The following is a 25797-nucleotide window of genomic DNA, read 5'->3' as shown; positions in this document are numbered from 1 at the left end:
AGGGGAGTGGAACTAGAACTGAGAACAGACTCATCCGCCAACCAACCAATTCACAGACAACCCGTTAATACAAAGCTGCTTACAAAGTCAAATACACCTAAGTGACACTGCCCCTAATGTCACTTTGTGTACATGGAATCACTCTGTATGTATGCTGGTCTTATGTATATACGGTCACTTTCAAACATTGTGTTTTATAGGATTGCTCTTCTATTAGTCGTGTTTTTTATATTACATCAGATCTGGAGCAAGAATCATTTCAATCTGATTTACACATGTGCTGAAGAAGATTATAAGACCATAATTAAATAAGATATAGGAGCTGAGTTAGGCTACTCGGAGAGTCTACACTGTCGTTCCATCATGGCTGATTTATTATCGCTCTCAGACCCATTCTCCTCGTAAACTTTGACACTCTGACTAACCAATTTAATATACCCAATGACTGGGCCTCCATAGCCATCTGTGCCAATGAATTCCACAGATTCACCACCCTCTAGCTAAAGAAATTCCTTCTCATCTCTGTTCTAAATAGATGAGGCTGTGCCCTCTGGTCCTGGACTCACCCACTATAACAAACACCCTCTCCACGTCCGTCCTTTCAATATTCAATAGGCTTCAATGAGATCCCCCTCATTCTTCTGAATTCCAGTGAGTATTGGCCCAGATCCTTCAATCGCAACTCATATGATAACCTTCTCATTCCTGGAATCATTCTGATGAACCTCCTCTGGACCATCTCCAATACCAGCACACTTTCTGAGATTAGGGGCCCAAAACTGCTTACAATACTCCAAGTGCAGTTTAACCAATGCCTTATAAAGCCCCAGGATCATGTCCTTGCTCTTGAAATCTAGTCCTCTTAAATGAATGCTGATATTGCATTTGCCTTCCTTACCACTGCAAGTTAACCTTCAGGGAATCCTGCACAAGGACTCTCAAGTCCCTTTGCAAATCTGAGTTTAGGATTTTTTCTACATTTAGAAAACAGTTTATGACTTTCTTCCTTCTATCAAAGTGCGTGACCATACACTTCCCCACACTATTTTGCCCATTCTCCCAATCTGTCCCAATCCTTCTGCAGACTCCCTGTTTCTCAGTTCTACCTATCTCTCCACCTATGTTAATATCATCTGCAAACTTGGCCACAAAGCTATCAATTCTGTCATCTGAGCAACACACACAAAATGCTGGAGGGATCCAGCAGGCCAGTCGATGTTCCAGGCCGAGACTGTTCTATCATCTTAACCATTGACATGCAACAAAAAAGGAAACGGTCTCAATACCAAACCCTGCAGAACGCCACTAGTCATTGGCAGCCAATCAGGATGGGCCCCCTTTATTCCCACTCTTTGCCTCCTGCCAGTCAGCCGATCTCCTATCCATGCTAGTATCTTTCTAGCTTTCATCCTCGCCACACACAAATTATTTGTTGAGTAACGTGTACACTCACATAGTCTGAGACCAGGACCTTCAGCCCAGCTAATCCATGCTTATGTTTGCTTGCTGTGAATCTAATCACTGTGTCATAGTAACGATAAACACACGGGGGCTTGCACTTACCTCTACAGAGTGGCTCTGTCCCATTCCAGTAGGGTTCCCTGATGTCGATACACTCAATGACGGGCGAGCCATGCTCCATGGTGTAACCCGGATCACAGGTGAACTCCACCACTGCCCCGACACTATACGAGGGATTAGTTGTTGTGAAGTTCCCATTCTGCATGTACGGCTCAAAGCAGTGTCCACGCTCAAAGGCTGAGCAAATGCAAAGCAAGACACGTTCAAAATAAATTCATTATCAAAATATGTATTATTACCATGCACTACCTTGAGATTCGTTTTGTTGCAGTCATTTAGAGGGAAAATACAATAGAATGTTACATACAGGACATAAACTGACTAAGAAGACAAACTACAAATAAAAACAGTATGGAGAATAAGAGTCACACAGACCTTTGAAAGTGAGTCTGTAGGTTGTGGAATCGGTTCAGTGTTCAGGTGAGTAAGTTATCCACGCTGGTTCAGGAGCCTGATGCTTGAGGGGTAGTAACCATTCCTGAACCTGGTGGTGAGGGACCTGAGTCTCCTGTGCCTCCTGCCCAATGGAAGTAGTGGGAAAAGGGCACAGCCTGGGTGGTGGGGAACTTTGATTGTGGATGCTGCTTTCTCGTGACAGTGCTTAGTGTAAGTGTACTCAGTGGTGGGGAGGACTTTGCCTGTGATGGACTGGACTGCCTCCATCACTTTCTGCTGGAGTTGATGCAACCCATTAGGATTCTCTCCACGGTGCATCTATAGCGGTTTGTCAAAGATTTTGGTGTCTTACTTAGATTAAGGGAAGAATAGCTACAACTATCAAGAACCTCAAATAAAAAGAACAGGTAAAGGAAGACTTGCCCATTAATAGCACCTGCACAAATTCAAAATGTCCAAGAATACTTGAGTGCCACAGAACAGAAGTCTCCTCGGCAGCAAAAGAAGGGAGCCTGGTAATTTATGCACAGTTAACTTCCAAATGCACCAGTGTAACGATCTGCTTTTTAGTCATATTAATTGAGGAATAAATTATTGATTGAGGAATAAATTTCAGCTGGAATATCAGAGGGAACAAACTTTTGTCCTCTCTGAATCTCATGATTAGCTCCAAATTTTCAGGTTGATAAACTTCCTTTTGATGAGGAATGGTGTCAGGCAGAGGTCCTGGCATTGGTCTCTGCAGATCAAGGAATTAAGGAAGCAAAGAATCACAGTGCTCTACTGTCAGCCGTGTTACCTTTGTTCCTGACCAGGTTTTCTGCCCTCTCTGGGCAGTATGTTAATTTAGAACACAAGAGATTCTGCAGATGCTGTAAATCTGTAGTAACATACACAAAATGCTGGAGGAGCTCAACAGTCAGGAAGCATCTATAGAGTGGAATAAACAAAGTTTTGGGCCAAAACCCTTGATCAGGACCTCTACAAGTTATGCTACCATGGTCTCAAATACATTTATTTCATTTTTCGAGAGTTAGTGACATTAAAGTAATATTTTTGTCTGGACATGAATTCACACTGTTATTCCAACAAGGTGTGAAGCTTAGGAGATGATGGCATCTAACGGCCACTCCTTTGCTTGCATCTTCAGAATCAGCTTTATTTCTATCTTTAATATCACTATTTTTCCCTTTCAGGGTTCTTCTGAAGACCCTGACCTGGAGTTACATGCTGACTTTGGCTCTTTGCGGGAATGGGACCCGCTCTCGGGGTCTCATGACTGGCCACTATTCGATATACCAAGGACACAACCCAGAACACTAGCATGCCTTCAAGGTTCTGGGATTTTGTGGCTCTGGAAATTGGTGTGTTGTGGGAGATGGAAGATCGTAAGCAGTGAGCTGGCTGCTGGCTGTGTGAACAGAGACCCAAGTTCTTTGGGCACAGAGCTCAAAAAAAGCGACACAACAGACCTTTAACATTGTAAATCAGAAAGTTGTTATGTCTCCCCTCTCTCTGTGAAATGGAGACATCTCTTTTTCCTTTATTAGAGAGAGCGAGAGAGAGAGAGCGCGCACCTGTGGTATGTTGAATTACCAGGTGAACGAGTAGTCTTTGAGGTACTGTGAGTCTGTGTCTTTGCTGATGCTTTGCTGCACACTTGAGGGCTTGGTGGGGGGCGCCAATGCTTTTTTTGCTGGTGGGGGTGGGGGTGTCATTGCTTTGCTGCTGCTTATGCGTGGGAGGGGGAGCTGGGGGGTTTTTGGGGTTCTAACACTTAACTGTCATTCATTCTTTGGGTCACTCCTCTGTTTTCGTAGATATTTGCGAAGAAAAAAATTTCAGGATTATATTGTATACATTTCTCTGACATTAAATGTACCTATTGAAACCTTGGGATGACTCTGAATCCCATCTCTTGCACTATGCTACACCATTCACTTTTACACCCATCTCCCCAGATATAATGAAGGGTTGGTGGAGGGCAGAGAGAAAGTTTCTTCCTATTTGCTGGATTCCTTCCTTACCCAATTAACACAGGATTTAAATTGGAAGATTATGAAATACCTTCGTATCGAATGCTGAAACCACCTGCTGTCACCGTTTCATCAGAGGTGAACTCAACCTGGACAAAGTGGCCATTGCTAATCAAACCTTCGATTGGGAAGTACTCATTCCTTAAGGAATCATACAACACAGTGGAGGAGGCACTGTCTCCACTGCGTACACTGTGTCCATTGCGTCCACTGACGAGGACGAGCCTAATCAGAAACAGAGAGAACAAAGCAAATGTCCTATGAAATGCAATCAAGACTGAAGGAGCGGAGTTATTCTTCGAGGATCAGTTCAAAATTCAAAGTTGAAGATTGCTATCATAGAACATTTATGTCACCATATTCTACCCTGAGATTCACTTTATTGTGGCATTCACAGTCGAACTAAGAAATACAGTAGAGTCAATGAAAAACTACACACAAAGACGGACAAACAATCAATGTGAAAATGACAAACTGTGCAAATACAAAAAACACAATTAATAACAAATAAATAATACTGAGAACATAACTTGTAGAGTCCTTGAAGGTGAGCTCATAGGTTGTGGAATCAGTTCAGAGTTGAGGTGACTGAAGTTACCTGATAAAGGAAATTAGAAACATAGAAAACCTCCAGCACAATACAGGTCCTTTGCCCCACAATGCTGTGCCGAACATGTCCTTACCTTAGAAGTTACCTGGGGTTACCCATAGCCTTCAATTTTTCTGAGCTCCATGCACCTATCCAGGAATCTCTTAAAAGATCCTATCGTATTCACCTTCACCACCGTCGCCGGCAGCCCATTCCACGTGCTCACCATTGTCTGCATAAAAAACTTACCCCTGACATCTCCTCTGTACCTACTTCCAAGTGCTTTAAAACTGTGCTCTCTCATGTTAGCCATTTCAGTCCTGGGAAAAAGCCTCTGACTATCCACACGATCAATGCCTCTCATCATCGTATACACCTCTATCAGGTCACCTCTCATCCTCCATCGCTCCAAGGAGAAAAGGCCAAGTTCACTCAACCTATTCTCATAAGGCATGCTCCCCAATCCAGGCAACATCCTTGTAAATCTCCTCTGCACCCTTTCTATAGTTTCCACATCCTTCCTGCAGTGAGGTGACCAGAACTGAGCACAGTACTCCAAGTGGGGTCATAGAAATATAGAAACATAGAAAATAGGTGCAGGAGTAGGCCATTTGGCCCTTCAAGCCTGCACCGCCATTCAGTATGATCATGGCTGATCATCCAACTCAGAACCCTATACCAGCCTTCCCCCCATACCCCCTGATCCCTTTAGCCACAAGGGCCATATCTATTAAATATTAAATATAGCCAATGAACTTGCCCTAACTGTTTCCTGTGGCAGAGAATTCCACAGATTCACCACTCTCTGTGTGAAGAAGTTTTTCCTAATCTCCGTCCTGAAAGGCTTCCCCTTTATCCTCAAACTGTGACCCCTCGTCCTGGACTTCCCCAACATTGGGAACAATCTTCCTGCATCTAGCCTGTCCAATCCCTTTAGAATTTTATACGTTTCAATAAGATCCCCCCTCAATCTTCTAAATTCCAACGAGTATAAGCCTAGTCGATCCAGTCTTTCATCATATGAAAGTCCTGCCATCCCAGGAATCAATCTGGTGAACCTTCTTTGTACTCCCTCTATGACAAGGGTGTCTTTCCTCAGATTAGGGGACCAAAACTGCACACAATACTCCAGGTGTGGTCTCATGCACACAATACTCCAGGTGTGGTCTCAAGTCTGACCAAGGTCCTATATAACTGCAACATTAGCTCTCGGCTCCTAAACTCAAAACCACGGTTGATGAAGGCCGATGCACCGTATATCTTCTTAACCACAGAGTCAACCTGCGTAGCAGCTTTGAGTGTCCTATAGACTTGGACTCCATGATCCCTCTGATCCTCCACACTGCCAAGAGTCTTACAATTAATACTATATTCTGCCATCATATTTGACCTACCAAAATGAACCACCTCACATTTAGCTGGGTTGAACTCCATCTGCCACTTCTCAGCCCTGTTTTGCATCCTATTGATAACTCTTTGTAACATCTGACAGCTCTCCACACTATCCATAACACCCCCAACCTTTGTGTCATCAGCAAACTTACTAACCCATCCCTCCACTTCCTCATTCAGGTCATTTATAAAAATCACAAAGAGTAAGGGTCCCAGAACAGATCCCCGAGGCACACCACTTGTCACCAACCTCCATGCAGAATATGACCACCTACAACCACTCTTTGCCTTCTGTGGGTAAATCAGTTCTGGATCCACAAAGCAACATCCCCTTGGATCTCGTGCCTCCTTACTTTCTCAATAAGACTTGCAAGGGGTACCTTATCAAATGCCTTGCTGAAATCCATGTACTCTACACCTACAGCTCTATCTTCATTAATGTGTTTAGTCACATCCTCAAAAAATTCAATCAGACTCATTTGGCACAACCTGCCTTTGACAAAGCTATGTTGACTATTTCTAATCATATTACGCCTCTCTAAATGTTCATAAATCCTGTCCCTGAACCATCCAAGTCTCTGTAATGGCCACAACTTCATAGTTCCAAGTACTGATCCATGCTCTAAGCTCTTCCTCATTGTTCATAATACTCCTTGCATTAAAATAGACACATCTCAAACCACTGGTCTGAGTGCAACACTTCTCTATCACCTGCTATCCTCCCTCTCACACTGTCTACAAGCTTTCTCTATTTGTGAGCCAACCACCCCTTCCTCCATCTTTTCAGTTCAGTTCCCACCCCCCAGCAATTCCAGTTTAAACTCTCCCCAGTAGACTTAGCAAACTTCCCTGCCAGGATATTGGTCCCCCTCAGATTCACGTGCAACCCATCCTTTTTGTACAGGTCACGCCTACCCCAAAAGTGGTCCCAGTGATCCAGAAATCTGAATCCCTGCCCCCTGTTGCAATCCTTCAGCCAGGCATTTATCCTCCACCTCATTCCATTCCTATATTCACTGTTGCGTGGCACAGGCAGTAATCCTGAAATTACTACCTTTGAGGTCCTGCTTCTCAACTTCCTTCTTAACTCCTTACAGCCGGTTTTCAGGACCTCCTCCCTTTTCCTACCTACGTCATAAAGTCTCTGGAGAAGATAGTTAGAAACTGCTCCCACTAGTGAAAGTGTCAAAAACCTGAAGATGTTGAATAAACTTCATTGGTATTATAAAGGAACAAAATCTGACAGGACAAATATTGTTTTAATTCACTTACTGATCAGGATCTGAAATGCTCAGTAACCAACTTAATGAGCTCCCTACAGAGATAGTTCACAAATTGTTCATTGCTTCTTACAAGCTGGTTGAATGTGTGACTAGCTGCTGAAGCAGTGTCAAGGGATCATCGTTACTGGTGCACTGACAATAATCTTCTGGCCAAATTCTGCTAACCAGCTTGTGATGGTTGAAACTAGCTGCCTTTTCTTAACACTCCAGTTTGCTGAACACCTGTTTACCTCATTGAATTGTGAGGACATTACCTGACAATCTGTCTTTTCCCAATATATCTTATTATAATTCATAGTTTTTGTGTGTATTGCACTGTAATGTTGCCACAAAACAGATTTCACGACAAGTCAGTGATATTAAACCTTATTCTCATTTGCTCATCTCTTTGTACACTAGCAGTGAGAGAAAGGTGAACACCCTGTGTTTTAAAGACAGGTAAACACCCTTACCAGAGAAACTTTGCGCAAGTTCTCATTAAGGTTTGCGATTAAGACTTCAAAACAGATTTATACTATAGTGTAATCAGTGCATTGAATCATTTTGGCACACATTGCAGTGGGAGAATAGGAGTCACACTGGGGAATGGATTGTTGTAATAAGGGAATTTGAGAGCAAACTACTACAGATGCTGGGTATCTGAAAAAATAATAGGAAAACATTATAAAAATGCCCAGCAGGCCAGGCAGCATCCAGGGGGAGAGAACAAAGTTAATGTTTCAAGTTAGGGTCATAGAGTCACAGAGAAGTACAGCACAGAAACAGGCCCTTTGGCCCATCTAGTCCATGCTGAAACCATTTAAACTGCCTACTCCCATTGACAAGAACAGGGATCATAGCCCTCCATACCCCTATCTTCCAAACTCCTCTTAAACATTGAAATCGAGGTTGCATTCACAACTTGTGCTGGCAGCTCATTTCACAGTCTCACCACCCTCTGAGTGAAGAAATTTTCCCGCATTTTCCCCTGAAACTTTTCACCTTTCACCCTTAAGCCATGACCTCTAGTTGTAGTCCCTCCATTTATCCTACCTATGCCCCTCAGTTCTGCAGGACTCTATCAAATCTCCCCTCAATCTTCTACATTCTGATGACTTTTCAACAGAATTGGGAAAATTTAAAGGTTCAAAGAAATTTTAAACTTCTTTTAACATGGTGGTGAGGCAGGAGGTACTCTATGTGCTTTATCCCCTCCCTTCTCTTTATTGGTAATTTGGGTGTTTGTTCGTTTGTTTCTCCCCCAGGCATGTCTTTTATTCTATGGGAATCAGTTTCACATTCCCTCAAAGAGCAGCACCACCACACACATGAGACAATCTTTCCCAGCCTCCACTCTTTCCTTTTGTCCTCTCCACCCTTCTTCCACGCTCAACAGCCTCAATTTGTATTGGTTCTAACTTTTTCTGATACTGGCGACCTGGAGAGTGAACTGACCTACTGACCATTTCCATCTCCATCCACGCTCATCAGAATGTTGTCCAGGAGCCCCTGTTGGGAAATGTTACTGGGATTTGTGTTGTGAATGGGATATGGATGGAAGATCCCACGGTGAAGCTCCATATGTTAACAGCATCTGCTTCAAAAGAGAAAGTGCAAAGATATTCTGTGCTTGCTTGCAAAGCTGTTTGTAATTGAGGCCCCAGTAGACAAATCTTGTGCACCTACCTGTTAAATGTAAAAATATAACCATGCAACGGGACAGAAAAAAGCTGCAAGACTAATTCACTGGAACCTCTCACCAACAAGGTACTGTATGTCGTGAGATTTATTGGAATCAGCTTTTCCTGCATTTCACCCATTGACAAATTCAGAGTTACAGTTCAAAGTACACTTATTATTAAACTTCGTGAATGTCAACATACAACCTTGAGATTTGTGTTTCCTTGAGGGTTGTGGCGAGTATTGTCTGTGGCAACACGGTTTGTCCTCTGCCTCCTGTCTGTGGCAACACAGTTGTACAGAACACTCTGGAGACCTGATACTGGCTGCTGGCCCTCTGGACTTTACTGAGGCTTTCCATATTCCAAAGATATACAGGTTAGTAGGTCACATGGGTGTAACTGGGTGGCCTGGGCTCGTTAGGCTAGAACCTCACCATGCTGTATCGCTAAATACAAATAAATAAATTAAATAATAAAAAACTAAGCTGACATGTCATATCTTCAGTCCTGACGAAGGGTCTCTGCCTGAAACGTTGCCTGTACTTCTTCCTAGAGATGCTGCCTGACCTGCTGCGTTCACCAGCAACTTTCATGTGTGTTGCTTGAATTTCCAGCATCTGCAGAATTCCTCCTGTTTATGTCATATCTGACTCATGTCTGGAACATCTTACATGACCCTACTCATTTGAAAAGGATTCCTAAATTTCATATAAAGAAGGTGGTTTGTGCTTTTTAATACTTTATTTTAGTCCATAATTATGTTCTTACTTAACTCTGAAAAGTTCAGTGTGATGTTAAATGAAAGCATAAATTCAAAATTATTTAAATTTCTTTTAATTATTTGAAGTATTTCATCTTCTTCTAAATGTCTCGGATTGTAGACAAATGTTACTTTTCTGAGAAAGCCTTTTTATCCAGAGTTTGTTATCCCATTTAGTTTGGTTTGAGGGAAAGTTGCGTGGAATGGAACAGGAATGCACAGTGGAGCGGATAATCTCCTTCTCTATAAAATATTCATATCCCCTTGACTAATTTTATACTTGTTATATGCATCATTTCACAACTATTTAGCTGCAATATATTACTGAGATAGAAGGATTTCAGAAGGAAAATCTCTCTAGCTGGTAGGTATATTAACAAATAATTATGTTCTGTTACACTTCATACGCTGTCTCTTAGCATATACAACAGTATGTATGTGCTTTAGCGGAAGATACCAGCCAAGGAAATCACTGAGGCACAGTAAATTGAATACTAATCTTTGATATTGGGTTACTTGCACTGACTATTAATCAGGCACTGCTTACTTAATTTTGTTATTTATAACAGCACCAGCGGTTTGGTGGAAGGAGCAAGCCTTGTCTGACTACCTCTTGGGCAATTGTGATCAGATTAGAAGATCAGGGGCATCATAGATGGTGACCGTAGCAACAAACGCAAGGTTTCATGCCAAGGTGGAAGCGTTTTGGTCCTTACACTTTAGGAACAATGTCAAAGTACTGCAGAAGGTGTGGGAGCAATTTGCAAGAGTGGTTCAAGGTATGAGAGATTTCAGCAAAGAAGTTAGTCTAAACAAGCTGGGATTGGTTTCCCTGGAAGAAGAGATTTGATAGAGGTGTACTTACATATTTCCACAATACTTATGGGCAGTGAGCTCCCCTTGTATCCTTTTGTCATCATTTTAAACTTGGTCCTCAAACCAATGGTAACAGCTTCTTTCTACTCAGATGATCTAAACTATTCATGATGAGACTTGAACTCTCCTCTAAACTTTCTTTGTTACAAGGAGGATCAGGCTCTGACATTTCAATAAATGTTTAACATTGGACAGAGGGCTGCTACCATCAGACCTCCTCCCCCTATCCCTTCATGCCTTGATTAATCAAGAATCTATCAACTTCCTCCTTAAAGAAATTCCTCCTTATCTCCTTTCAAAATAGACATCCCTAGAAAACATCCTCTCCAGATCCACTCTTTTGAGTGTTACATAAGGAGATCATGTGATTTTTTTTTGTGAGATGATGCAATGGTCTTTTGGAGGTCACCTGATGTAATTTTCCCGCCGATGTGAGGTCACGTGATGACGTGTGCACCACGGGTATATAAGGGAAGACCTCAGATGACGCAGCTAGTTTTTAGTTTTTCGTTTTTCAGCTAGAACGTGCAGCTATGTCTCCGTTTCTGTTGCATATTTGTTTTTATGACGCAGTTTCATTTCTAAAACAGAGTGTTACATTCTGTTGCAAGGTACAATAGCGCTGGATTGGCAATTTTTGCTAAATTTGTTGATGTACCTTTTTCCAGTAGTATGGGAGAGTGAAGACTGTATCGAAGTACAGGACCCGAAGGATTAGGGGAAGTTGGTATCGTTCGGGAGTTTAACAAAGGATCGACCTTATTGAGTCTTCGTTGAAGGAGTAGCGACCTGCATCGAAGATAACTCTTGCCAAAAGAGCAAGGTAGTTCATGCAAGGTGCTCTCTAGAATTTAAGGTCAGTTGTTTTAAAATGTTTATTTTCTGCATCGTGAATCCTTTGGTCAGAACCAACAGCAAAGTCGTGTCTATGAAGAAATCCTTCTCCAGAGAAGTCTCACCCAATTGAACGTTTAAATCTGTTGGATTTTCGAATTTACCATTTTAAGACCTGTATTTGACTTTACCGCTTTAAGAACTGTTTTCGCATTTAACACTTTAAGAACCAGTGCCGAGTGACGATTTGTTGAACAGCTGCATAGCGGTTAACTTCCGGTTAAGGTTTTCGTTTGTTTTTTTATTGTTTATCCGTGTTTAATAAACGTTTGGTTGTTTTTATATAACCTGTCTCGATTAATATTCATTGTTGCCGGTTATGAAACATGAGTCCTTTCAACATTCAATAGGTTTCAATGCGATCCCCCCACCATTCTTCTGAATTCCAGTGAGTACTGGCCCAGACCCTTCAATAACAATATTTGATAACTTTTTCATTCTTGGAATCATTCTTGTGACCCTCCTCTGAACTCTCTCCAGTGTCAGCAATGTTAGAGAAAGGGCCCAGAACTGCTCACATTATTGCAAGTGAGGCCTTACCAGTGCCTTATAAAGCTTCAATATTTCATCCTTGCTCTTATATTCTAGTCCTCTCAAAATGATTGCTAACATTGCATTTGCTTTCCTCACCACTGACTCAACCTGCAAGTTAACCTTTAGGGAATCTTGCATGAGCACTCCCAAATCCCCTTGCATCTTGGATTTTTGAATTTTCTTTCCATCTGGAAAACAGTCTACACTTTTTTTCCTCCTACATGACCATACGTTTCCCGAATCTGTATTCCATCTGTCATGTCTTTCCTATTCTTCTAACTTGTGTAAGTCCTTCTGCAGTATCCCTACTTCCTCAAATCTATCTGCCCCTCTATCCATCTTTGTATCATCTACAAACTTTGCAACAAGGCCATCAACTCCATCATCCAGAGCATTAACATATAACGTAAAAAGAAGAGGTCCCAACAATGACCCCTGTCGAACACCACTAGTCACTGGTAGCCAACCAGAAAAGGCTCCCTTTATTCCAATTCTGCCAATCAGCTTCTTAGCTTGTTAAGCTGCCTACGTGTGGCATCTTATCAAAGGCATTCTTAAAATCCAAGAGCACAACATCAACCAGTACTCCTTTGTCTATCCTGCTTATTATTTCTTCAAAGAATTCTAACAGGTTTGTCAGTCAAGATTTTCCCTTCAGGAAATCATGCTGACTTTGAACTATTTTATCATGTGCCTGTAAGTACCCTGAAACCTCATCCTTAACAATTGACTCCAACATCTTCCCTACCACTGAGGTCAGCCTAACTGGTGTATAGTTTCCTTTCTTCTGCCTCTCTCCTTTCTTGGAGACCTGAGTGACATTTGCAATTTTCCAGTCTTCTGGAACCATTCCAGAATATAGTGTTTCTTGAAAGATCATTACTAATGCCTCCACAATCCATCTGGTCCAGGAGACTTATCCACCTTCAGACCTTTCAGTTTCCCAAGCACCTTCTCCCTAGTGATAGCAACTACACTCACTTCTGCCTCCTGACTCTCTCGAACTTCCAGTGTACTGCTAGTGTCTTCATTGTACTGCTACAATGAAGAGTGATGCAGAATTCTAGATTTTCACAAGGAGGAGGTTCACAAAGATGATTGTGGGAATGAAAGGGTTATCATATGAGCAGCGTTTGATAGCTCTGGGTCTGTATTCACTGGAATTTAGAAGGATGAGGGGGGATCTTATTGAAATCTTTCGAATGTTGAAGGGCCTGGACAGTGTAGATGTGGAAAGGAGGTTTCCTGTGGTGGGGGGTCTAGGACAAGAGGGCACAGCCTCAAGATAGGGGGGTGTCCATTTAAAACAGAGACGCAGAGAAATTTCTTGAGCCAGAGGGAAGTGAATTTGTGGAATTTATTACCACAGGCAGCTGTGGGTGTATGTTCTTGAGTTCTTGATAGGTTCTTCATTGGACATGGCATCAAAAGTTATGGAGAGAAGGCTGGGGAGTGGGGTGAAGTCGGGGAAAAAAGATCAGCCATAATTGAATGGTGGAGCAGACTTGATGGCCAAATGGGCTAATTCTGCTCCTATGTCTTACGGCAGCTGTCCCCAACCACCGGGCTGTGAGGAAACGATATGAGTCAGCTGCACCTTTCCTCATTCCCTGTCACGCACTGTTGAACTTGAACATAAGGTTGCCAACTGTCCCGTATTTGCCGGGACATCCCGTATATTGGGCTAAATTGGTTTGTCCCATACGGGACCACCCTTGTCCCATATTTCCCCCGCTAAGGTAGAGCGTTCTTGTGAAATCTTTCATGCTGAAATGACGTAAAGCGAAGAAGCAATTACCATTAACTTATATGAGAAAAATTTTTGAGCATTCCCAGACCCAAAAGATAACCTACCAAATCATACCAAATAACACATAAAACCAAAAATAACACTAACATATAGTAAAAGCAGGAATGATATGATAAATACACAGCCTATATGAAGTAGAAATAAATGTATGTACAGTGTAGTCGGGAAGATGAAGGCAAAACAGATTTGTGGAAAAAATCAGCACGTACATGCATGCGCACGTCACATATACGCACGTCATGCATGTGCACGTCACAGGTGCCCGCGCAAGGCTTCATGGTCATGGTAGTCTTTCCTGGGGTAAAGTGTCCCGGGATTTGACTGCTACTTTTGTCTCTTATTTGGGAGTGAGAAAGTTGGCAACCCTGAGTGTAAAAGACATGTTGAGGTGAGTTTAACCCTACTTGAACACCCCCCCACCCCCAGTCGGCCGGTCCGCAAGAATATTGTCAATATTAAACCGGTCCGCGGTGCAAAAAAGGTTGGGGACCCTTGCCTTACGGTCTAATGTACTTATTCAGTACATCCACTATTTCCTTCCCCCCGATTACTACCTCTCCAGCATCATTTTCCGGTGATCCAAAATCTACTCTCACTCCTCTTTTATTCTTAATCTATCTGAAAAAAAACTTTGTATCTGATTTGATATTATTGGTTAACTTATTGATATTATTGGTTAACTATTGCATCTTTTTGCTCCTTATGGTCTTTTTAGTTGCCTTCTGTTGGTTTTTATAAGTTTTGCTTTATTATATGCCCTTTCTTTGGTTCTTATGTTGGCTTTGGTCATAGACATAGTCATACTCAAAGTCATAGTCGTACTTTATTAATCCCGGGGGAAATTGGTTTTCGTTACAGTTGCTCCATAAATAATAAATAGTAATAGAATCATAAATAGTTAAATAGTAATATGTAAATTATGCCAGTAAATTATGAAATAAGTCCAGGACTAGCCTATTGGCTCAGGATGTCTGACCCTCCAAGGGAGGAGTTATAAAGCTTGACGGCCACAGGCAGGAATGACTTCCTATTATGCTCTGTGCTGCATCTCGGTGGAATGAGTCTCTGGCTGAATGTACTTCTGTGCCCACCCAGTACATTATGTAGTGGATGGGAGACATTGACCAAGATGGCATGCAACTTTTCAGACACCACCGTGAGAGAGTCTAGTTCCATCCCCACAACATCACTGGCCTTACAGATGAGTTTGTTGATTCTGTTGGTGTCTGCTACCCTCAGCCTGCTGCCCCAGCACACAACAGCAAACATGATCGCACTGGCCACCACAGACTCGTAGAACATCCTCAGTATCATCTGGCAGATGTTAAAGGACCTCAGTCTCCTCAGGAAATAGAGACGGCTCTGACCCTGTTTGTAGACAGCATCAGTGTTCTTTGACCAGTCCAGTTTATTGTCAATTCATATCCCCAGGTATTTGTAATCCTTTACCATGTCCACACTGACCCCCTGGATGGAAACAGGGGTCACCGGTACCTTAGCTCTCCTCAGGTCTACCACCAGCTCCTCAGTCTTTTTCACATTAAGCCGCAAATAATTCTGCTCACACCACGTGACAAAGTTTCCTACCGTAGCCCTGTACTCAGCCTCATCTCCCTTGCTGATGCATCCAACTATGGCAGAGTCATCCGAAAACTTCTGAAGATGACAAGACTCTGTACAGTAGTGTAAATGGTGAAGAGAAAGGGCGACAAGACAGTCCCCCGTGGAGCCCCAGTGCTGCTGACCAGTCTGACTTCCCTTTTCAGCCATGGATGTGTCATCCTGCCTTTAGAATACTTCTTCTTTGAGATATATCTTTCCTGTGCCATTTGAATTGCTCCCAGAAACTCCAGCCATTGCTGCTCTGCTGTCATCCCTGCCAGTGTCCCCTTCCAATCAACTTTGGCCAGCTCCTCTCTCATGCATCTGTAGTTCCCCTTACAGCACTGATGTTATCAATTTTTTTTTACAGTATTTGCACTATTTGTCTTTATTGATGAATAGTTTTTCATAAATTCTATTGTATTTCTTTATTTTTGTGTAAATGCCTCCAAGAAAATGAATCTCAAGGCCATTTAGCATTCATGATATGTAGGCACCTTTGTAACATGTTAAAGACAAGCGAGGAATGCAGATGCTGGAAATCCAGAGTAACACAGATTGCTGGAGAAACTCAGCAGGTCAGGCAGCATCTACGGAAAGGAATAAGCAATCAATGTTTCATTACGAAGGGTCTCGACCTTGGTTTCAGAGTGGTCCTTGTGCACAGCAAGGAGATAATGGTCATATCCTTGGTCTTAGCATTGATTAAATTATTGGGAATTTTGTCTATGTGAGAGGATGTCTCCTGACCACTTGATGGTGTCAGCACTCACTAGAATGTTGGACGGTGTGGGCAAGTCGATAATGATCACAGCAACAACAACTTGAACAAGATTGATAAAGAGCAATGGCCACTCTTACCTGTCTCCTTTTCCAGCAAGGGAGATCTTTTCAAAGTGCATATGGAATTTCTGCCCCTTGGTACCTTCGATTGTCCAAGTGCAGGTTAAGTTGTTGCTGTAATTTGCTGGATAATTGGGAGACAATACTCTTCCAATGGTAGCATTTGATATTGTACCACCACAGAGGGCTAAAGAAGGAACAGGAAAGTGCATGTTATTTAGGGAGTCCATTAACATCCTCACCCATCCCCGCCTCTCCGTCTTGTTTCTCACTTCAATAGCTTCCTCCACCAATCCATCTCTCCTCCCAATTCTCCATCTCCCCTCCCCACCTTTCCATCTCTCCATCTCCCCTCCCCTCCTCTCCATCTCTGCTCCCTATCTCTCCATCTCTCTATCCCCCTTCCCCACTCTCTCCATCTCTCCTCCCTCCTCTCCATCTCCCCTCCTCATCTCTCCATTTCCCCTCCCAGCCTCTCCATCTTGTTTCTCACTTCAATAGCTTCCTCCACCTCTCCATCTCTCCTCCCCACCTCTCCATCTCTCTTCTCCACTTTTCCATCTCTCCTCCCCTCCTCACCTATTCCATACAGTATCTCAATAAAAAAATGTATCGATAGGGCAAATACTTGCAGGCTTTTTCCCCTTAGGTTGGGTGAGGCTAGACCTAGAGGTCATAGGTTTAGGGTGAAAGGTGAAATATTTAAGAGGATTCTGAGGGGGAAACTCCTTCACTTGGAGGGTAGTGTGAGTGTGGAACAAGATGTCAGTGGAAGTGGTTCAATTGTAACATTTAAGAGAAGTTTGGATGGGCGCTTGGAGGGATATAGTCCTGGTGTAAAGTAAGTTGTGAAAAGGAGAACAAAAGATAATGTGGAGGTGTAAATGGATTCATTGTCCGTTCAGATGGGATTGGGTTAGCAGGGACTAGATGGGCTAAAGGACCTCTTTCTGGGTATAATTCTCTATGACTCTATACAGACTCATGCACTTTTAATGAAAGTATAAAGCATGTGACAGTGAGCAGGATGTTGAAGTCACCAGATTTAAACATGGAGAGGTAGTATACAGCACTTCCAACTCTCTATTGCTTATTTTACAGAATCTAGCAAAGTGAATATTATTTATGCACATTCACAGTCTATAATACTTTGCAACACATTAAAACAATCCAGTGACCAGAGCTCTTTTATTAACCATTCCAAATATAGTGCTCCAAATGAAATAAAGGGAATGACAGAGGCATGAGAGAGGAGCTTGCCCAGGTGAATTGGATGGGAATACTGGTGGGGATGATGGCAGAGCTAGATGGCTGAAGTTTCTGGGAACACACACAAAAAATGCTGGTGAACGCAGCAGGCCAGGCAGCATCAATAGGAAGAGGTACAGTCGATGTTTCGGGCCGAGACCCTTCGTCAGGACTAAATGAAAGAAGAGCTAGTAAGAGATTTGAAAGTGGGAGGGGGAGAGGGAGATCTGAAATGATAGGAGAAGACAGGAGGGGGAGGGATGGAGTTAAGAGCTGGAAAGTTAATTGGCAAAAGGGATACGAGGCTAGAGAAGGGAGAGGATCATGGGACGGGAGGCCTAGGGAGAAAGAAAGGGAGTGCGGGAAAGCCCAGAGGATGGGCAAGGATTATAGTGAGAGGGACAGAAAGAGAAAAAAAAGAGAAAAAAAAGAGAAAAGAAAAGAATAATAAATAAATAAATAAATAAATAAGGGATGGGGTACGAAGGGGAGGTGAGGCATTAACAGAATATAACGGCTACCCAGACGGAATATAAAGTTCCTCCAACCTGAATGTGGCTTCAGCTTGACAGTAGAGGAGGCCGTGGATAGACATATCAGAATGGGAATGGGATGTGGAATTAAAATGTGTGGCCACTAGGAGATCACTCAGGTTGGAGGTACAACACCTTCTATTCTGTCTGGGTAGCCTCCAACCTGATGGCATGAACATTGACTTCTCTAACTTCCGTTAATGTCCCACCTCCCTTTCGTACCCCAGTCCTTCCTTCCTTCCTTCCTTCCTTCCTTATTTATTTATTTATTTATCTATCTATCTATTTATTTATTTATTTATTTATTTATTTATTTATTTATTTATTTATTTATTTATTATTTTTTCTTTCCTCCCCCTTTTTTTCTGTCTTTTTTCTTCTTCTGTCCCTCTCACTATATCTCCTTGCCCATCCTCTGGGCTTTCCCCCCTCCCCCTCTCTTTCTCCCTAGGCCTCCCATCCCATGATCCTCTCCCTTCTCCAGCCTCGTATCCCTTTTGCCAATCAACTTTTCAGCTCCATCCCTCCCCCTCCTGTCTTCTCCTATAATTTTGGATCTCCCCCTCCCCTCCACTTTCAAATCTCTTGCTATCTCTTCTCTCAGTTAGTCTTGACGAAGGGTTTCGGCCCGAAACGTCGACTGTACCTCTTCCTAGAGATGCTGCCTGGCCTGCTGCGTTCACCAGCATTTTTTGTGTGTGTTGCTTGAATTTCCAGCATCTGTAGATTTCCTTGTGTTTGAAGTTTCTGAGAATAATTCACAAGGCGCAGGATAGATATGTCCCACAGAAGAAGAAATTCTTAAATGGGAGGGGGTAGACAACTGTGGCCGACAAAGGAAGTTAAGGACTCCATAAAAGCCAAGGAAAGGGCATATAAGGTAGCAAAAGTGAATGGGAAGTTGGATGATAAATAAGGGAAAGTCTGCAGATGCTGGAAACCTGAGTAAAACACACAAAATGCTGCAGGAACTCAGCAGGCCAGGCAGCACCTATGGAAAAAAGTACAGCCGACATTTCAGTCTGAAACCCTTCAGCAGGACTGGAGAAAAAATGCTGGCGAGTAGATTTAAAAGGTGTGGGGAGGGAAGAGAGAAACACAAGGTGATAGATGAAACCTCGGGGAGGAAGGATGAAGTAAAGAGCTGGGAAGTTGATTGGTGAAAGAGACAGAAGGACATAGAAGAAATAAAAGGGGGAAGGAGCACCAGAGGGAGGTGATGGGTGGGCAAGGAGATAAGGTGAGTGAGGGAAAAGAAGATGGCAAATGGTGAAGGAGGTGGGGTGGGGGCATTACCAGAAGCTTGAGAAATCGATGTTCGTGCCATCAGGTTAGAGGTTTCCCAAACGGAATATGAGGTCTTGTTCCTCCAACCCAAGAATGTCCTCATTCTGCATTCTGACGGAGGTAGAGGCTATGGATATTGGAATGGGAATAGGAAGTGGAATTTAAATGGGTGGAGGAGCCATGGATGGACATATCGGAATGGTAATGGGAAGTGGAATTTAAATGGGTGGCCACTTTTCTGTGCTCCCGATGTGGCCTCCTGTATATCGGTGAGAACCGATGTAGATTGGGAGACCGCTTCACCAAGCTCCTACGCTCTGTCTGCCAGCAAAAGCGGGATCTCCCAGTGGCATAAACATCGATTTCCAGTAATGCCCCCCCCAGCCTCCCACTTCACCATTTCCCATCCCCTTTTCCCTCTCTCACCTTATCTCCTTGCCTGCCCATTGCTTCTCCCTGGTGCTCCTCCCCCCTTTTCTTACTTCCATGGCCTTCTGTCTCTTTCACCAATACACTTCCCAGCTCTTTACTTCATTCCTCCTCCTCCAGGTTTCACCCATCACCTTGTGTTTCGCCCTCTCCTACCCTCACTTTTTAAATCTACTCAGCTTTTTTTCTCCAGTCCTACTGAAGGGTTTTGCCCGAAACTGCATTCTTTTCCTAGATGCTGCCTGGCTTGCTGGGAAATTAGATGATGGGAAGCTCTTAAAATGCAACAAAACACAACTAAAGAAGCCACAAGATGGGAAAAGATGAAACATCAGGGCAAACTGGCCAATATGAGGGCAGATGAGCCAATAATTTAAAGCAGGATACTGTAAGTTTTTTCAGTTATATAAAAAGTAAAAGGGAGGTGAGAGTTGATATTGGACCACTGGAAAATAATATTGGTGGGACAAAGAAATGGCATATGAACTCAATGGGTACCTTGCATCTGTCTTCACTGTGGAAGACACGAGCAGTGTGCCAGATGTCCGTGTGTGTCGGGGAGCAGAGGTGAGTGTCATTGCTATTACAAAGGAAAAAGTGCTAGGCAAACCTCAAAGATCTTAAGGTGGATAAGTCACGTGGACCAGATAGTTTACGTTCCAGAGACCTGAAAGAGGTTGATGAAGAGATAAAAGATGCATTGGTCATGATCTTTCAAGAATCACTTGATTCTGGCATGGTCCTGGAGGACTGGAAGATTGCAAATGTCACTCCACTCTTTAAGAAGGGAGGGAGGCAAAAGGAAAGAAATTATAGGCCGATTAGCCCAACCTCAATGGTTGGGAAAGTGTTGGAGTCTATCATTAAGTTCAAGGTTTCGGGGTACTTGGAGACTAATGATAAAATAAGTCAAAGTCAGCATGGTTTCTGTGAAGGGAAATCTTGCCTGACAAATCTGGTAGAGTTCTTTGAGGAAGTAACAAGCAGGGTGGGCAAAGGAGAGTTAGTGGATGTTATTTACTTGGATTTTCAAAAAGCGTTTGATAAGGTGCCACACAGGAGGCTGCTTGACAAGATAAAATCCAATGGCGTTACAGGAATGATACTGGCATGGATAGAGGAATGGTTGACAGGCAGGAGGCAGCATGTGGGAATAAAGGGGGCTTTTCTGGCTGGCTGCCAGTGACTAGTGGTGTTCCTCAGGGGTCTGTATTGGGAACGACACTTTTCACATTGTTTGTCAGTGATTTGGATAATGGAATTGATGGCTTTGTGGCAAAGTTTGCGGATGATACGAAGATAGGTGGAGGGGTTGGTAGTGCTGAGGAAGCAATGTGATTGCAGCAGGACAGACAGATTGCAAGAATGGGCAGAAATTGGCAGATGGAATACAGTGTTGGGAGATGTATGATAATGCACTTTGGTAAAAGGAACAATAGTACAGATTAAATGGGAGAAAATTCAAACATCAGAGGTGCAAGGGGGTTTAGAAGTCCTCTTGCAAGACTCCCAGAAGGTTAATTAACAGGTTGAGTCTGTGGTAAAGAAGGCAAATGCAATATTGGCATTTACTTCAAGGAGAATTGAATATAAAAGCAAGGAGATAATGCTGAGCCTTTATAAGACACTAGTCAGGTCACACTTGAGCATCGTCGACAGTTTTGGGCCCATTATCTCAAAAAAGATGTGCTGTCGTTGGAGAGAGTCCAGAGGAGGTTCACAAGGATGATTCCAGGAATGAAGGGGTTAACATGTGAGGAGCGTTTGGCAGCTTTGGGCCTGTACTCACTGGAACTTAGAAGAATGCGGGGGTGGGGACCTGCCGAGTGTAGAAAGGACTAAGTGGGTGGATGTGGAGAGGATGCTTCCTACAGTAGGGGTATCCAATCCTAGAGGGCACAGCCTCAAAATTGAGGGATGACCCTTTAGAACAGAGGAAAGGAGGAATTTTTTTAGCCGGAGAGTAGTAAACCTGTAGAATGGTCTGCTACAGACTGCAGTGGAGGCCAAGTCCGTGGGTATATTGAAAGCGGAAGTTGATCGGTTCCTGATCAGTCAGGGCATCAAAGGATATGGTGAGACGGCAGGTGTATGGGAGTGAGTGGGATCCAGGATCAGCCATGATGGAATGGCGGAGCAGACTCGATGGGCTGAATGGCCTAATTCTGCTCCTATGTCTCATGGTCTACCAAAGAAGTTGAATTCTCGCACGAGTGCCTTGGGTGAGCTGAATCCACGTTTTTAATCACTCATCTAAATCTGCACTTTTCTGGGTTAAAGTAACATAAAATCTAAGGTTTTCTCCTGAAGTTCCCCAGGGAGCCCACTCTTGGAGCTCCACTCCTGTCAGCAAGCTGATCTTTCTTCAAAGAGTACGGGGCACAGAAGTAACACAGCAGTTAGCTCAGCACCATTGCAGCTCGGAGCGTGGAATTCAGAGCTCAAATCTGATATCATCTGTCAGCAGTCTGTACATCTTCCTGTGGATTGCATGGGTTTTCCCAGCTGCTGCTGTTCCCTCCCACAGTCCAAAGATGTAGGTTAGTAGGTTAATGGGTCCTTGTAAATCGTCCTGTTATCAGACATCCCACCCTGCAAAAACTAATTTCAGGGAGGTAGCAGCCCCGCCTCCTGCAACCCCATATTCTCCCACCCCCTGTCGACCTCCAAGGGTGTACGTAATACTTTGTTTAATGACTTTGCCAAATCTGTAAACCAAGTTGGGTATATGCAGAAAATGTGACATTAAAATATGTACATATATTATATTATTATCATGTTTATTCTTTTACAACTTTAAGCAAATCTACAGGGAGTTTGGCCTCATTACATAGGATATCAATAGTGTAGCTCCTTAGCAGCTAGCCAGCTAGTTTAAATAACGTTAGCTACACTAATGAACAAATGACACCTATTAAACTCACCTCAACAAGTCTTTTACACTTTAACCCACCATAGGCAATAGAAAAGTCACTGTTGCAAACAGTGCAGCGAGCAACACTGTCATTATTTTTGAGGTCGACTGTAAAGCCCGCCCAGAAAGAAAACTGATAGGTCTACTTAGCACGAAGAGAGACCAATCAAGATGCTCCCCCTCTCTCTCCCATTCCCTCTCAAAAAAATCGATTTGCGGGATATTGTATATAATTTCCGGGTATTAGGGAGCCACTATCAACGTGCGGGAGACTCCCGGAACTTCCAGGAGAGGTGGGATGTCTGTGTTATTAGGTAAGGACAGGGTTTCCCAACGTAGGGTCCACGGACTCCTCAGTAAACGAAGGGATTCCATGGCAAAAGGAGGATGGGAACCCCTCCGTTACGGTTACATCTGGGGTTGCTGGTCAGCACCACTTGAAGGGCCTCAACTGCCTATTCTGCGCTGTATCACAGGTAAGTTTGGTAGTTGGTCACAATGAAACAGGCCGAGAACGGGCTGACAGTTTGGTAGCTGGTCACAGTGAAACAGGCTGAGAACGGGCTGACAGTTTGGTACTTGGTCACAGGCCGAGAATGGGCTGACGGTTTGGTAATTCATCACAGGCCGAGAACGGGCTGGCAGTTTGGTAATTCATCACAGGCCGAGAACGGGCTGACAGTTTGGTATTTGGTCACAGGCCGAGAATGGGCTGGCAGTTTGGTAATTCATCACAGGCCGAGAACGGGCTGACAGTTTGGTATTTGGTCACAGGCCGAGAATGGGCTGGCAGTTTGGTAGTTGGTCACAGTGAAACAGGCCGAGAACGGGCTGGCAGTTTGGTAATTCATCACAGGCCGAGAACGGGCTGGCAGTTTGGTACTTCGTCACAGTGAAACAGGCCGAGATGGGCTGGCAGTTTGGTAATTCATCACAGGCCGAGAACGGGCTGGCAGTTTGGTACTTTGTCACAGTGAAACAGGCCGAGAACGGGCTGACAGTTTGGTAGTTGGTCACAGTGAAACAGGCCGAGAACGGGCTGACAGTTTGGTAGTTGGTCACAGTGAAACAGGCCGAGAACGGGCTGACAGTTTGGTAGTTGGTCACAGTGAAACAGGCCGAGAACGGGCTGGCAGTTTGGTAGTTGGTCACAGTGAAACAGGCCGAGAACGGGCTGACAGTTTGGTAGTTGGTCACAGTGAAACAGGCCGAGAACGGGCTGACAGTTTGGTAGTTGGTCACAGTGAAACAGGCCGAGAACGGGCTGGCAGTTTGGTAGTTGGTCACAGTGAAACAGGCCGAGAACGGGCTGACAGTTTGGTAGTTGGTCACAGTGAAACAGGCCGAGAACGGGCTGGCAGTTTGGTAGTTGGTCACAGTGAAACAGGCCGAGAACGGGCTGACAGTTTGGTACTTGGTCACAGGCCGAGAATGGGCTGACGGTTTGGTAATTCATCACAGGCCGAGAACGGGCTGGCAGTTTGGTAATTCATCACAGGCCGAGAACGGGCTGACAGTTTGGTATTTGGTCACAGGCCGAGAATGGGCTGGCAGTTTGGTAGTTGGTCACAGTGAAACAGGCCGAGAACGGGCTGGCAGTTTGGTAATTCATCACAGGCCGAGAACGGGCTGGCAGTTTGGTAGTTGGTCACAGTGAAACAGGCCGAGAACGGGCTGGCAGTTTGGTAATTCATCACAGGCCGAGAACGGGCTGGCAGTTTGGTACTTCGTCACAGTGAAAAAGGCCGAGATGGGCTGGCAGTTTGGTAATTCATCACAGGCCGAGAACGGGCTGGCAGTTTGGTACTTCGTCACAGTGAAACAGGCCGAGAACGAGCTGACAGTTTGGTAGTTGGTCACAGTGAAACAGGCCGAGAACGGGCTGGCAGTTTGGTAGTTGGTCACAGTGAAACAGGCCGAGAACGGGCTGACAGTTTGGTAGTTGGTCACAGTGAAACAGGCCGAGAACGGGCTGACAGTTTGGTAGCTGGTCACAGTGAAACAGGCCGAGAACGGGCTGGCAGTTTGGTAGTTGGTCACAGTGAAACAGGCCGAGAACGGGCTGACAGTTTGGTAGTTGGTCACAGTGAAACAGGCCGAGAACGGGCTGGCAGTTTGGTAGTTGGTCACAGTGAAACAGGCCGAGAACGGGCTGGCAGTTTGGTAGTTGGTCACAGTGAAACAGGCCGAGAACGGGCTGGCAGTTTGGTAGTTGGTCACAGTGAAACAGGCCGAGAACGGGCTGACAGTTTGGTAGTTGGTCACAGTGAAACAGGCCGAGAACGGGCTGACAGTTTGGTAGTTGGTCACAGTGAAACAGGCCGAGAACGGGCTGACAGTTTGGTAGTTGGTCACAGTGAAACAGGCCGAGAACGGGCTGGCAGTTTGGTAGTTGGTCACAGTGAAACAGGCCGAGAACGGGCTGACAGTTTGGTAGTTGGTCACAGTGAAACAGGCCGAGAACGGGCTGGCAGTTTGGTAGTTGGTCACAGTGAAACAGGCCGAGAACGGGCTGGCAGTTTGGTAGTTGGTCACAGTGAAACAGGCCGAGAACGGGCTGGCAGTTTGGTAGTTGGTCACAGTGAAACAGGCCGAGAACGGGCTGGCAGTTTGGTAGTTGGTCACAGTGAAACAGGCCGAGAACGGGCTGACAGTTTGGTAGTTGGTCACAGTGAAACAGGCCGAGAACGGGCTGACAGTTTGGAAAATGGTCACAGTGAAACAGGCTGAGAACGGGCTGACAGTTTGCTATCACTTTCTCCATTTATTATTATTTAGTTTGGTCAGTACTTGATTGGTTTCTCCCGATCGTTAGGAAGTCTACAGTATATACTGAAATATTCAAACTATATTTTATGGATTCTCCAGTTAGATGGGAAACTGAAAATGAGATATTCAGATTGTGAGTCACACCCAAAATGCTGAAGGAATTGGGTGAATGTTATGGGCTGAGACCCATCTGCAGGGCAGGGTCTTGGGCTGAAACATTTGCAACATTGACTCTTTATCCCTCTCCATAGATGCTGACTGATCTGCAATGTTCCTCCAGCATCTGCAGAATCTCTTGTATTTAAGATTGCTGTGATTTCTAGGAGACTCATAGTTTAATGCAGTTTCTCCCTTTGGTAA

General features: G+C 44.1%; 1 protein-coding gene across 1 annotated transcript in view; it reads right to left on the bottom strand.

Annotated features, from left to right (window-relative positions):
* Nucleotides 1-25797, bottom strand: part of LOC134338400 (seizure 6-like protein) — a 445108-nt gene that overhangs the window by 136919 nt on the left and 282392 nt on the right. Inside the window, exons 6-8 of the mRNA XM_063034201.1 lie at nt 16276-16444; nt 4045-4238; nt 1564-1758 (exon numbers count right to left, since the gene is read on the bottom strand). Coding sequence (XP_062890271.1) covers nt 1564-1758; nt 4045-4238; nt 16276-16444 — 558 coding nt within the window. The remainder of the gene's footprint in view (nt 1-1563; nt 1759-4044; nt 4239-16275; nt 16445-25797) is intronic.

The sequence above is a fragment of the Mobula hypostoma genome, chromosome 27 (assembly GCF_963921235.1).
Source record: "Mobula hypostoma chromosome 27, sMobHyp1.1, whole genome shotgun sequence".
Classification (NCBI taxonomy): domain Eukaryota; kingdom Metazoa; phylum Chordata; class Chondrichthyes; order Myliobatiformes; family Myliobatidae; genus Mobula; species Mobula hypostoma.
This window is presented reverse-complemented; position numbering and strand designations above follow the sequence as displayed.